General features: G+C 46.8%; 1 protein-coding gene across 4 annotated transcripts in view; it reads right to left on the minus strand.

Moving 5' to 3' along the window:
• DPP8 (dipeptidyl peptidase 8) overlaps positions 1-14,336 on the minus strand; it is a 58,154-nt gene that overhangs the window by 13,723 nt on the left and 30,095 nt on the right. For all 4 annotated transcript variants that reach the window (XM_075006419.1, XM_075006421.1, XM_075006420.1 and 1 more), the window contains 7 exons: positions 12,312-12,373; positions 11,304-11,404; positions 9,207-9,384; positions 6,026-6,185; positions 4,253-4,332; positions 1,049-1,201; positions 432-567 (listed from right to left, as the gene is read on the minus strand). In XM_075006419.1, coding sequence (XP_074862520.1) covers positions 432-567; positions 1,049-1,201; positions 4,253-4,332; positions 6,026-6,185; positions 9,207-9,384; positions 11,304-11,404; positions 12,312-12,373 — 870 coding nt within the window. The remainder of the gene's footprint in view (positions 1-431; positions 568-1,048; positions 1,202-4,252; positions 4,333-6,025; positions 6,186-9,206; positions 9,385-11,303; positions 11,405-12,311; positions 12,374-14,336) is intronic.

Consider the following 14,336-nt stretch of genomic DNA (forward strand, 5'->3'; position numbering starts at 1 on the left):
TTGTCAAGCACATGATTAAAAAGCAGCCTTTGGCCAGGCACAAGGTACCCAGCAGGGACAACCCCTTCACATTAAGAGTTTTGTGTGTAAATGTCCTATTAGCCCTGCTCACACCAATGGGTTTGGAGCAGTACTTACAGAACGACCAGTGTTTTGTTGGTAAGGCACAGAAATACAGTCGAATATATAAAAGACACGGGTACTGCAGCTTGCTGCCCCTTCCAGACTTCAGCACAAGACCAATGGCTGGTCAAGCAATCCTTACTGGTCACATATTGCCACAGGCTACAATGGAATGGCTCACTCGAGTAACAGCAGCACAAGCCCATGAAGGAGGACATGGAATACTAATACTACAACCAACTTGTGGCTAGGAGTCTTTTGACTGGGTGTCTTTGAGGCAGAACTGTAAGGACAGCCAAAGTTATTACCTGCCGAATCTAAAACCGTGGCCCAGAATTCCTTTGTTCTATGAGCAACATCCTCTTCAGAGCCAGTCAGCCTGTACAGTGACACACAGTGTGGGTTCTTCTGGTTACTGAATTTACTGATGAACATGTCACAGTCCTACACAGAGATGACAACATTTTCTTGAACAACACAGTGAAAAAACATGACCCCAAAGCTTCTTTACTTTGCTCTTTGAGCTTAAGAAGCTTGAATCAAATAAACACTGAGAGTTCTAGCTCTTTTGAGAGAGGGGGCAGTTTTAGGAGCTGTAGTTTTACACTTGGCTACAGGCAGCGTAGTATAGCCACCAAGGAGTTAATAGCTCAGTGTTCTTCCAGACTCTGAAAAATGCACCTGCAAAATTAGCAGCAGCAATAGTCTGCATCTGTCTGTTGGCACAGATACATGCCACTCTCCAGGTTGCACACGCAGAGGTCAGGTTTCTACAGATGCTAACATATGCCCTCACAGATTTTATTACAGATCTTAAAAAGCTGAAGCCAGCTTCAATGCATCTGAACACAACTAGCGCAGGAAGTGCCAAAAACAATGAGGTTCAGCCCTTTCCTAAAATGAGAGTCCCATGGAATACAGATACCTGACTAATGGAGCAGGCATGAGAGTAATTACGGTCCGTCAGTCGCTTCACTTCTCCAGGATTCTCGTAGCTAACAACATACAGGTGATGCTCTAAGGGGGAATCTTTTGTGCCTTCAAAATACACCAGCTTCTTTGTTTCATCCACACGAATCTGCCAAAAAACCCAACCATAACCTCAATTTGTACCAGCCACACGTGGAATTAGCCCCACCCAAGACTCTCTGCCCCTATTTCCCCAGGTAGCTGCAATTAATTTAGAGCCGAGCAATGGCAAGAACTACCTCAAACTATTCCATTTAATGCACACAACTTTGCATCTGTCAACACCGAATTTCATTTGCTACTTAGCTGCCTGTTTCACATGTGTTTCAGGTCCCTCTGGCCTTCCTCGTTTTCGCTGGTCTTGATTATGCTCAATAAATAAGTCACCTGTAAATTTCCCTGACTCTCAGTTCACACTCCCACCCAGATTATTAAGAAATATGTTTTACAAACAGCAGCACCAGCCTGAGATCAAAGAGGCACCCGTCTTTAAACCTTCTGCCACGGTAAAATTGACCATTCCTACTTGTTGACTATGTAATAGGAAAAAGTTTTGGATCCACGACAATTCATCTCCAACACCAGGACTGCTTTGCTTCCTTAATAATCTCTTGGAAGAGCCTTTATCAAAGGCCTTTTGAAAATTCTAAGAACTATCAAGTGGTTCTCTCTGACCCACTATTTTACTAACACTTTCAGAGAATTCTAGAAGTTTGTATTCTCAGCAGGGTAGCTGTGTAAGTTTGTAGCATCACAAAAAACAGTCACGTAGCACCTTAAAGACCAACAATTTTATTTATTAGGTAATGAGCTTTTGTGGGTAACATTTACCCATGAAAGCTGACTACCTAATAAATAAAATTGTTAGTCTTTAAGGTGCTACGTGACTAGCAGTTTATAAAATGTTTTCTTTTACAGAAGTCAAGCTGGCTAGACCACTGCTCAGGCTAACCCAGGTGTTCTATTTAGTAATTATTTTAACCTATTTCCCTGGTGCCCGAGTACACCTGACTGGTCTGTAATACCCACAGGTATCCTTCTGTATCTTTTTAAAAGATTGTAATGTTGTTTGCTACTCTCCAATCCCAAAATACAGATGCTTATTTTAATGAGTCATTATCTCAGTGTCTTAGCGGCCAGTTGCAGCAATAACTGTCACCAAACAGAAACGGTTGTGTTATCAAGATCTGCCGTGCCTTACACAAACTGCTGCAAGTTATTTCAACTCTTCTCAACTTATTTCAAAGTACTCATTTTTGGGGTTTATTATTTTTTAGGTAACAGAAACATGGTCATAGCTGAGTAATCAAACACATCCCTCACTCAAATTCGTTAATGTTTTAAAAAAGAAATGATTGTCAGGTAGTGTGTCTTTTATCCCAGCAGGAGGAATACAATGCAAAACCTCAAGAGCTGACTCAGACACTGGGCTTACACAAAAGGAGAAAGAAGAGGCCAAAGTTTAAAAGAGAGCAGAGTTGCCCGGATGCGTGTTAAGCCCCCTGCAAAAATCCTTTGATACCGGATAGCAGCTGGGGGGTGGGGTTTCAGCCTTCTATTCTACTATTCATGGGACGCTTGGAAATTTTCCTTCCACCTACTTGCAGTGCTATTTCTCCACCCTTTCCACCTCCCACAAGGTCCATACATAGTTACTGTCTTTATGAGACAATCTCCTGAGAAACGAAGCGCACACACCAAAGGAAAGTGTTAGCCAGAGGTGCCTCTCTGTACTGCTCATCTCCATTCTGGAAACCACAGCCTTGGGGCTGGAATGGTGAGGACAAACAGCACCTTTACTAGCATTAAAAGTAAAGCAGTATAGGCTACTTTTGCTCAATTGTTGAGCCAATCAACCATCCTCACTTTTGTACTTCAAGCTGTGGCTTGACTGCAGACTCGGTTCCTCCATTAATTCAGCAGGGTCCTATTGTCCACACAAGACCTAACCTACACCCACAACCTTTCACTGGGCTTCAGCAGGCCAAGAATGGTGCAGAGTCCTGAAAGGTGGACCGGTATAGAGCACAGCCCTCACGCTGACTCTTTGCACAGGGGTGGGTTTAATTCAGAGTGAACACAGCTTGAGTAGGTTTCTCAATGTTGACCCGAACCTGGATTCTGGAGAGATACCATATCTGCGAGAAGGGGGCTCACTTTCCAGGGTACACTAAATCATGTGCAGCTCTGCTGTCTCATGCATTTTTGCGGTATGTGGATTTCCACTCACACTGTCTGATGCAAGAGAGCTGTTTATAGGGTGAAATTAAGGACTTTGTGTTATAAAGTGAACAGCAACGTCACAGAATGGGCCTGAACAGCTGAAAGAACTGAGGCCATTCCGGGCAGCTTTTCCTTTTCAGCAATCCTGCCCTTCACAGAAACTACAGTACGGGCACTTTCCCCCCTCACCAAGGGTGGGATGCATGGACAAGACACCATGAGCAGGGCCACCCCAGGAGTGTCTAGCCTGTACCTTTCTCCACATCCTCCAGAGGGAAGTTTGTGACCAGGGCTGGGGACAGAAATGCCGGCCCCCTGGGAAAGGTGGCTGGCTCGGGGCACTCCTGGAATCGGAAGGTGGAAGGGGCTGGCTGGGGGCTAACTCCCCCAGCCAGCCCTTCAGCAACCCCCAAGACCACACAACCCGGGGCTCCAACAGTGATTTAAAGGGCTTGCAATTGCAGTTGCTGCTGCGGCTACAGTAGCAGCCATGACAGCAGGGAGCTCTTCTAAATTGCCGGGACCCAGGGCAGCTCTGTCTGTAACCTTCAGCATGGGAGAAGTTGTTCCCCAAGTAAGAGTTCCCAGACTCTTCCCTGTTCAGCAAGATGCTCTGGCATTAGGCTCATAGATCAAATTCACAGGTGTCACGGCCAGAAGGGATCATGATCATTTAGGCCTGCATAACAGCTAACTGGGGTGTTCTCCACGTATCTCTACCATTCTATCTAGACCCTCATCACTACATGCCTTTACTGCTCCTTAGACACGACTGGCTCCATCTCTAGCCAGAAGAGGCTAGTGGTGGAATCCAGCAAGATAACCAAGAGGCCCATGAGGGACTCTAGAATCTAATTAATTATTCCCAGGCTATCACATAAGCCTGATGACATCTCACAGACACAGATTCAAGAACAAGTAACATAAAGGGACATACATTGGACCCATGTCTACCAAGCACTTCCCATTCTCCACTGGTAACTGCTAACTCCTCTTTGATGGGACACTTGAAGTCACCTACAAACAAGACACATACAGTTAAGAGATTTTCAGCTCTTTATCACAACAAAGCCTTGCAAATAGAACTTCACCATTCAGACTTGGCTTGATTTAACCTTGGCACAAACTGGGGTTGGGAAAGACACACACGTCCACCAACTCTCCAGTGCAGTGTCACACAGCTGGCCACAGTGCTCCCAGGAGAGATCGCTGACACATTAGGAAACATGTCAAAGAATTCTCAGTTCCACAGTTTCTCTCCATTGGTTTCTGCAACCGTCACTGTTTCCTTGTGTCACCACACGAGTACAGAAAAGGGCACTGAAATTTGCAAAACCAGATCTATGGAATTGGTTAGGACGTGCTAAAAAAAGAGGGATTTTGCTGGAAAAAACCACACTATTTTTGATGAGGTTGTCTCACTTTCACTCAGAAAAAAGTTCTATTTTGAGTGAAGCTGCAACGCCAAGAGATTTTTCAAAAATCGAACCAAGAGTGAAACTCAGAAACATCCAGGTTTTCTAGTTTCTCCAAGAATATTACACACAGCTCCACATTACACAGAAATCTTGTCTTCCTCGGGAGCATCAGCCATCTACCACTGTTGGGGTAGGGAGTCAGGCGAGACAGCTCAAGGCCACTAGATTTTTAGCCACTTTAGGAATAATGACTTTTATTTCAAAAGGGGATTATGCCTTCGACGGAAAAAAAAAAAACCTGCCTGACACTGGGACCCTATAACCAGTATAATTATTGTATATACATTTTTCTTTATTATGCAGGGCTGAGCTGCAGTCCTCACATAGCCAATAGATTAATAGCATCCACAGACTGCAACATGGGAGTTCAGTGGAAAGAAAACACAACGTTGCAAGGTCTATAAGGGTTCTACACAGAACTGTATTGTGCACCTAAGTGGGGCCAAAGTCTGAGCTACCCTTGGAAGTAACTTCATTGTATTTACACCAAATGTTCCAAATTTTGGCCCCAATCAGATACTCAACACTTCTCAGCACAAACCCAAAGCGCATCTTTTCTGCGCTATGGCCCATGGGTGTTCTTTCATTCGAACCTCGATATTGCAATCTATGCCTAGAGGCAGAGCGGAGACCGCTGTTTTTACGTTACACACCGAGAGTCCATGCTGAGCCCTGTGTGCCGAAGCGGCTTGACTATTTGGAGAGCCACATTCACACAGTTTATTTCTCAGAAGGCAAAATCCCCTTTGGACACTACTGCTAGACTGGTTCATCTGCAAGCCCAGGACAGCATGTCAGTGGGCCCATCTTTTACCTTGACCAAAAAAAGAAGTCAGCTAAGCACATTTCTCAGTTAGGGACAGCATGTGTGCACTTCACTCCCTTTTGTGCCTCTCGAAATACTCCCTTTTTATTAATTAAAAAGAATTATGATTAAAACTGAAGTGCATCACTAACAGAATATAGGCTCATCTGTGCCATTCAGCCTTCCTCCTGTTACAAGCACATATGAAATGTGCTGAGTGCCTATACCACTGATGTTAGAGATGAGTGCTATATAAAAGCTTTGAATTATTCTGAGTACAACGTGCATGCGTTAAAGCTCTGCTGGAGGGGAGCAGTCTCCACTAGCGGGGCAGGGAGATATCCCTCCTGCCTTCTGGAGGAGGCTGCAGTTACTTCAACAATATTCAGTAGCAAGCCTCAATCAGAGAGGCAGTAGCATTGCTTACTTGGAGCAGGGAGGCCTCCACATGATCGCTTGTATCTGCTCTCCTTCAAAACTGAGGTGATTCTGTACAGGTGCCGGAACCCTGTTTGACATTCAGAGGCGAAAATAAACTCTATCTCGTCTTGGCGGGTTTGAGGGAATACATGGAAGATATCATGAATCTGCAGAAACAAAGCAGTTTGCTCATGGCTACAGGTTGAACATCTCTAATCCAGACCTCTCCCCTTGGGCAACATCCATAATCCAGCATGATGTTAGTTAGCCAGGTGACCACTTATCATGGGTGTGGCCAAGATTGCCGTGGCCCCATAAAGTTTGTTTATTAACACCAGGCCTGGCTCTCAGGTGTTTTGTGCTGTTAGTTAGCTGTAATTTATCCCTAAATGTCTTCTAAGAGCCCAATAAGCACCGGAAGCCTTGGTAACGCTGCTAGAAAACACTGTCCTCCCATAGTTGGGCAAATCCTCTTGTCTGGCATTGGTCAGGTCAGGAGGGCACCAAATTAGAGGTTCAACCTGTATCGATAGGACTTGGACACACTGGAGTCCCTGTGCAACTCAATGAGGTGGCACAGAAAAGTACAGGAGATAATGTTATACTGTAGAAGGGATTCACCCAACTTCATTCAAGGGACCGACCACCCCACAGGGAAAGATCCTGGGTGGGGCCTATCCCCACACACTTCTTCAAGAGGTCTCATTAAGGAGAAGAGATGGAAGGGCTCCAAAACCCACCTAGAGCACATAATCCTGCAGTGGATTATGCTGTAGATGACTATGTATATTAGCTACATGGGCCATGCACGCCTAGCCACAGACTTCATTCACTGTCTCACTTTCTACTGTCCTTGTCACCATTCTGCTTCTTAATGCCAGCCCAGAGAAAAATCTCCAGCAAGTTCTTTCTGCCCTACAGTCCCTTGCTCAGCTCTGGGGGCAGCCGTTGAGTTCTGCAGAGGAAGACGGGCAGCCTATAACAGAAAGCTAGCTGCAGAGACGTTCCATATATTCAGCAGCCTTTCATTTCAGAAGTGTGCAGTGCACACCCTGGAAGGGAAGGTCTGTTCCTTCTCTGAAAAGTGATCTGGCTGTAGTCACCTTCTGCATTCCATCTGGGGACAATAACTTTAGGTCCATAGAGAGAAAGAGCATACACATGGTTTTAACTGAACTGGATGAACCACAGTGGGATAACAATTAGCACACTGGTGGGGAAGGGGAGAGGAGATGATACACCCACTGGCGCAGCTCAAAGTCCTGAGCGAGTGAGAGAGCGCTATCTCAATACGTTGGAAGTTTCACTTTATGACCACGAAGAGAACACATCTATATACAGAGCATTCATGACAACACTCTGTGAGCGAGCACGATCCCTGCTGTAAAACACAGTGCGATGTTTTCAAGTCCTACTGTGAGCAGACCACACCAAGGAGATGGCATTTCTGCGCTATGCTGAGGCAGCATCGCAAGCAGCTCCCTTTCTAAGGTGTTGCACTAATGTGCTGGAATCTCCTGTACACTTCACATTGCAAGGTTCTGTGGCAGCAAGGGACAGCCCAGGCTACTGAGTGGGCCTGCTCAGTCTCAGTGGGCCACAAGACTGTCCTATCCAAGATGATCACCTGGGACAGGGTAGGTCTGCTAACTGCACTTGCATACCTAGAACAGTCGCAGTGCCTTGACTGGACACAGAGGGAGCACATGGCTCTCACAAGCAGTGTTGTATGCAGCTTCAGAGTGCCCTTGCTTTAGGGGCGTGTCACTTTAGTAATACTGGTAGGAACAAAAACCTATGCAGGTGGAAACCAGCAGAATCTGACAACCCTGTGCATGGGCAGCAGTAAACAAAATGTCTCGTGGGCCCCACACAGACCCCAATGCACTGCATGAGGCCCACAGACCTCGTAAGTGTCCCACTACTGTTCTACAAACTGTGGTATGAGTGCAAGGAACAGGATATAATTTTAATGCATGTGAGGAACAGAGAATAATTTTAATGCACATGGGCAACGTGATCAACAGACACCGAGGGACACCATTCTCTTTTAGGTTGTTGCAATCAGGAGAATTACGTGGGCTCTTTGCTTCTGTGCTTAATTCTTGAAAATATGCTGTGCACCAATGCCACTGATCTGCTGGGATCTGGTAGCCATGAAAGCAACAGAGAGACTTTAAGGCACTTGAGTCTCATATAACGCAACGCTGAGAGGCAGTGTAGTTTAATGGACCGGGCGCAGGATGGACTCTAGTTCTAACTCTGCCACATGACTTTGGATATCATACTCCCTCTCTGCTTTCCTAACGTTCTATTGGTTGGCTTCTATTTGGTACACACTGTAAACTCTTCCAGGCAGGGACTGTAGGACCCTACAGCTGTGTCTACACGTGCACGCTACTTCGAAGTAGCGGCACCAACTTCGACGTTAGGCGGCGAGACGTCGAAGTCGCTAACCTCATGAGGGGATCGGAATAGCGCCCTACTTCGACGTTCAACGTCGAAGTAGGGACCGTGTAGACGATCCGCGTCCCGCAACGTCAAAATTGCTGGGTCCTCCATGGCGGCCATCAGCTGGGGGGTTGAGAGATGCTCTCTCTCCAGCCCCTGCGGGGCTCTATGGTCACCGTGGGCAGCAGCCCTTAGCCCAGGGCTTCTGGCTGCTGCTGCGGCAGCTGGGGATCTATGCTGCAGGCACAGGGTCTGCAACCAGTTGTCAGCTCTGTGTATCTTGTGTTGTTTAGTGCAACTGTGTCTGGGAGGGGCCCTTTAAGGGAGCGGCTTGCTGTTGAGTCCGCCCTGTGACCCTGTCTGCAGCTGTGCCTGGCACCCTTATTTCAATGTGTGCTACTTTGGCGTGTAGACGTACCCTCGCAGCACCTATTTCGATGTGGTGCCGCGCAACGTCGAAGTTGAACATCGACGTTGCCAGCCCTGGAGGACGTGTAGACGTTACTCATCGAAATAGCCTATTTCGATGTTGCTACATCGCAATAAGCTATTTCGATGTTGGCTTCACGTGTAGACGTAGCCTACATCTGCAAAGCACCTGCCACAACAGAGACCTTTATCCTGATTGCACCCTCTAGGGACTAGAATAATGAAAATACCATCAATACCATGAAGAGCGTGACAAACAGCCCCCTGAATCATGTACTGTTGGAAGAGGCTAAAAATAAGATTCTTACATTGATCCATATGTCTGTGGTTTCTTCATAAATAATAAGTGGCGTGACGGAGTCTGGCACAGCGTCTATTAGCTTCTGTCTTTCCATTGCATCGTCTTCTACTGGGATGAATAATGCAGGGGAGATTAACACTATCTGCAGACGCGTTTGGGAGCGATCCAGCAAGATGGACCAGGCACTATTGCAGAGAAAAGATTATTATTAATTATGGCAGCATTTTTGTCTAAGTACAAGCACGTGAGAGAATTTTATTTGACACTCCATAACACCAGGCATTCTGGTGGCATCAAAAACGACCAATTTCAGAGCCAGGTGGAAGACACTTAAGTAGGGGTGGAAGAACTAGATTTGCCTGATTTCAACCCCACTCAAAACTGGACAGTGTCCTCTCCACTGGTTCCCATGAGCTGGTTGATAGTTATCCATGAAGCCTTGTTAACATTTCTGTGGGGAGCCAAGCAAGCACAGGAACCAGGCTCCTGTATCTCTTCCACGTAATACAGACAGATGATTAAAAAGAGACTGCCAGCTGTTATCCAAGTGGTGGGATAGGTACCATTCCGGAAACACTTCTGAGGAGTCAGAAGAATTACACCATTGTGTCTCTAGGGCTAAAAGTTTCATGCAAACGTAGTTAGATGTTACAGTGGGTTTTCTGACTAATGGGTTTGGTCAGCAATGATGGCCCAGGAGTTAAGGTGCTAACCTGGGATGTAAGAGTACTAGGTTTGATTCTCTCCACGTCCACAGACTGCCTCTGTGAGCCTGGGCAAGTCACTAACACCAAATTCCCACCTGGAAATGGGGACATTATCACTGCCTTGCCTCCCAAGGGGACTGGAAGCTGCTTCCCCTCTGAGCTGACAAAACCAACAAATAGTCCTGTAGCACTTCATAGACCAACAAAATAATTTATTAGGTGATGAGCCTTCATGGGACAGACCTACTTCCTCTGATGGGGCTGTACCAAAAATGGCACGATGGTTTTATAACACAGAGATCCAAAAAAAAAAAAAAAAAATTAAAATAAAAACTTGCCTGTGTGTCTGCCCAAGAATCAACCAGCAGAGCCAAGCCCATATGGGGACATGTATTCAGGTGGACCTCCCCTTGCTCCTACTTCAGCCTCGGAGCTCCTGGTCAACTGTTCCTGGGACCCTCCAGCTTGCTGGGCAGAGCAGGGGAGCTGATATGAGGCAGTCCCTCCTGCCTGCCTATATACCCCGCCTTGGCAAAGAGAGTGCAAGAGCAGGTCAGAGCTGCTGCACTGAGTGGTGCTCTGCTTAAAGAGAGCGTATAGAGTCTTTCATATACCTCCCCAGCGGCCAGTGTGTGCACGTGCATGCGCAAACACACAAACACACATGAGTCTCCTTCACACTAACGTCCCAGTACATCCTTGTGTTATTTGTCACTTCCAGCCAGGCGCACATATTCTCTGCAACTCTAGTCTTGCAAAGTGCTGTTATTTTTAGCTTTTTGACAGGTCTGTTCATTTCATAATTTTATTTCTCTCAAGCTTAAAAGGTAATTCTTGGAGTAATGACTTCTAAACTGCCCATCCTGTAGTGGCTGGAGTAAATTATCCCTGGCAACGGATGGCTCCTTTTTAACAGCATAGCCTATATCTAGGCTTTTGGTTTCTCCTGGTAGCACACACCTGTAACCGACCTTGATATTGGTGCACATTCCACACGTGGACGGAAACAACAGGAGGGAACAGTGATAGGGAGGACAGATACATGCCAAAGACTACGGAATGCATCTGATGAAGGGGGTCTTTGCCCATGAAAGCTTAGGCTCCAATACGTTAGTCTATAAGGTGCCACAGGACTTCTCGCTGCTTTTGTGGATACAGACTAACTTGGATACAGAGAAAGACTGTGAGGTGCTCAGCCGCCATGGTGATGGGCCAGATAAGTCCCAGAGACTGATTAGCTTTTGAAGACATGTCCCTGTCCCCGTCTCTCAAACCAGTGAAGAGTGATGCGTAAACAAGAGCAGGCTTGGGCCAGAGGGAAAGAGGCAGCCCAGCACAGTCCGTTTCTAACCTTATCAACCCAATCCCTGTAACAGAGACAGGTGTAACATACGCACTATTTGCCTTCTGGAGTCCAGCCAGCTCTCGCGATATACTCTACTCCTTCAAAGAGGGTCTCAAATGGCTGCACTAGTTCTTTATCCACGACAGCAGCAATCTGTTGGAGAGGACAGCAGTTCAATAGCCTCACAAAGATACAGTGTATGTAGGGAGCGGGACTGTGTGCGTGCGTACGTAGACTAAAAACCTTCCAATGGACATAGCACAAGTAGCCAGTGCAAACGCAAGGCGTTTTCAGCATAAGGAACTGACAGCTGTTACAGCCATCCATGACCAGACATAAACAAGGGGCTGCAAACCTCTAGCACAGACAGGACATATTGGAATGAGGCTCAGGAGACCTGGATTCTAGTCCAAGCTCTGCTACTGGCCTGCTGGGTGGCCCTGGGCAAGTCACCTCTCCCTTCCATGCCTCAGTTTCCTCATTTTTCACAGTTGGATAACCTACCCTAGAACAAACCCTGACTCGTGATATTTTCATCTGTCTACACTTCATGTTGGCACCAGTGAGAGCTACCTAACTACTAGCCACCAATGGGCAAAATCCTGACCCAAAGAATATACTGACAGCTACTGTATCTAGCTGGTATGGGTTGTGAGATCTGCTGTGACAGTTGTAGTGGCCATCAGCAAATCCTGAGCCGCAACACATTTATAGACCGCAAGTTCTCTTCGCGGTTCAAGCTTCTCCATGAAGAAGCTGCATCTGCAGCTAACGAGATTGCCGGAACACAAAAAGAAGCAATAGACCACACTGTAACACAGCTTCTCAGCCTGGTAGCAGGGCAGGAGGCAACAACTGCTAAGAGGTGTGCTGTGCTGCACACACACCAGGTACCTGACACGACAATGGGCCGATCCTGTCTGAAACACTGATCCACAGACAACCAGTGTGGCCCCTGTACATCAGGAGGTCTGTTTGCTCTGACATGAGATACTAATTAAATTAAAAAAAGTCATAAAGGTAAAATGAATGTAGGAAGTCAATGGAGCTTAAAACTTACTCTCCCGTCAGCATCAACAGTTATTTCAGACATCTTGAATGTGACCTTTGGATTTGCTGTACCTATAAAACAGACCGACAAATGTTAAGGGTCACAGTGTCTCGAAGGCATCCTGGCATTGGAAAAGGTTCAGAAAAGTGCAACATACATGATGAGGGGTTTGGAATCAGTGCCAGATGAAGAAAGAATAAAAAGACTGGGACTTCTCAGTTTAGAAAAGGCGACTATGGGGAGAGATGATAGAGGTCTGTAAAATCATGACTGGTGGGGAAAAGTGAATAAGGAAAAGTTATTTACTTGTTCCCATAACAAAAGAACTAAGGGGACAACAAACAAAATTAATGGGTAGCAGGTTTAAAACTAACAAAAGGAAGTTTTTCTTCACACAGTGCATAGGAGGCCTGTGGAGGTGGAGGGCCTATGCCAGGGGAGGTTGTGAAGACCAGGACTTTAACAAGGTTCAAAAAAGAGCTCGGTGAATCCATGGAGGTTAGGTCCATCCAGTGGCTATTAGCCAGGATGGGCAGGACTGGTGTCTCTAGCCTCTGTTTGGGAGAGGTGGGAAATGGATGACAGGAGAGGGATCACTTTCATGATGACCTGTTCTGTTCAGTTCCTCTGGGGCTTCATGCACTGGCCTGGACACTGGGATACCGGGCTAGATGGACCTTTGGTCTGACCTAGTGTTGTGATTCTTATGCTCTTATGTTCACACAAACTGTGCAACAGAGAATGGGTTTGTCCCCAAGAGGACACAGCCAAGCTCTGAATAATTCTGAAAGCCAGTTCACTGGAAGTGAAGAAAGTGAAGAAGGGATTGCTTGTTGACTGATCAGCCCAAGTGTGCTGCTTGTGCAGGGCACGGACTTCACATCCAGGAGGAAGTAGGCCTACCAGCATGTGTGCGTGTGTGCTACCCTGGAGCCCAATGATTGAAAAGGCCTGGGGTTTCCGGCTACCACTGCCATGGCAGCAGCAGCAGCAGCAAACCTGGGCCCTTTAAATCACCACCAGAGCACTGCAGGTGTGCTCCCAGCAGCTCTCATGACTGCTGGTGGGGGTTGGTGGCAGGGGCAGTGTGGCAGACTCCAAGCATTGCTGAGGGCTGGCTGACTGAGTCCTGCCCCTTCCAGGAGCACACAGCAAGGCTCCCCCTTCTCCCTCCACTTAGGGGCCCAGCAAATCTGTTGGCCCCCCCAAGAGGAAGTAACAAGCACATCTGAAATGTAGGGAGAAAAGAATGCATGGAGTGTGTCAGCTCTGCCTACCTGCTTCCACACATCACAGTACTCCAGCGCCCAATTATATTTATGTCTATACCGTCTCCCCCTCCTGCTGCAATACAGCATCTATACAAACCCAAGTTGGGCTGTCAGAGACTCTTACTCTTGCATTCCAGAGGCAATGACAGGACCACTGCCTGTACATGGGCTCAGCAGTGCACAAAGTCTGTGGACCAGGCACTAATGCTGCGTCTACACTATGAGATAAAATTGAATTTAAAGGCTTTAGGTCGACATTAAAATGTCACTGTCTTCACTGTAAATGTCATTAGCTTTCAATTCATTTGGTCTGCCCTAATATCGATAACAAAATGCTGATATTAACCAATGGGTATAGTGTCAATTTTGAGTTTAAAATCTCAAAGGCTAGTGTGGAAGCACCATGTCCTTAATTAGAATTTATTAGCCTCCCCAAGTGTCCCATATGTACCCCACAAAATTACACACTACACCTGACTCCCAGCTACTAGCAGGAGCTGGGAAACTGATCAGGGCTGCTGTGCTGTCAGTTTCCTGGTCCAGCAGCTCCAGAGAGCTGGGAAATTGACCAGAGCTGCTTCCTCCTCAGTTTCCCAGGTCCCCCAAGCTGAGGGAACCCAGGAAACTGACAATGCTGCTGCACCTGGCTCCCGGCTCACAATGCAGGACTGAGGGAACTGTGGGATAGGTTCCCACAATGCACTGCTGCAAAAGTTGATGTTTGGTGAGTTCCGTGTGGGAGCAGTATGTCGAATTTGTTGGG

This window comes from Carettochelys insculpta, chromosome 12 (assembly GCF_033958435.1).
Source record: "Carettochelys insculpta isolate YL-2023 chromosome 12, ASM3395843v1, whole genome shotgun sequence".
Taxonomy (NCBI): domain Eukaryota; kingdom Metazoa; phylum Chordata; order Testudines; family Carettochelyidae; genus Carettochelys; species Carettochelys insculpta.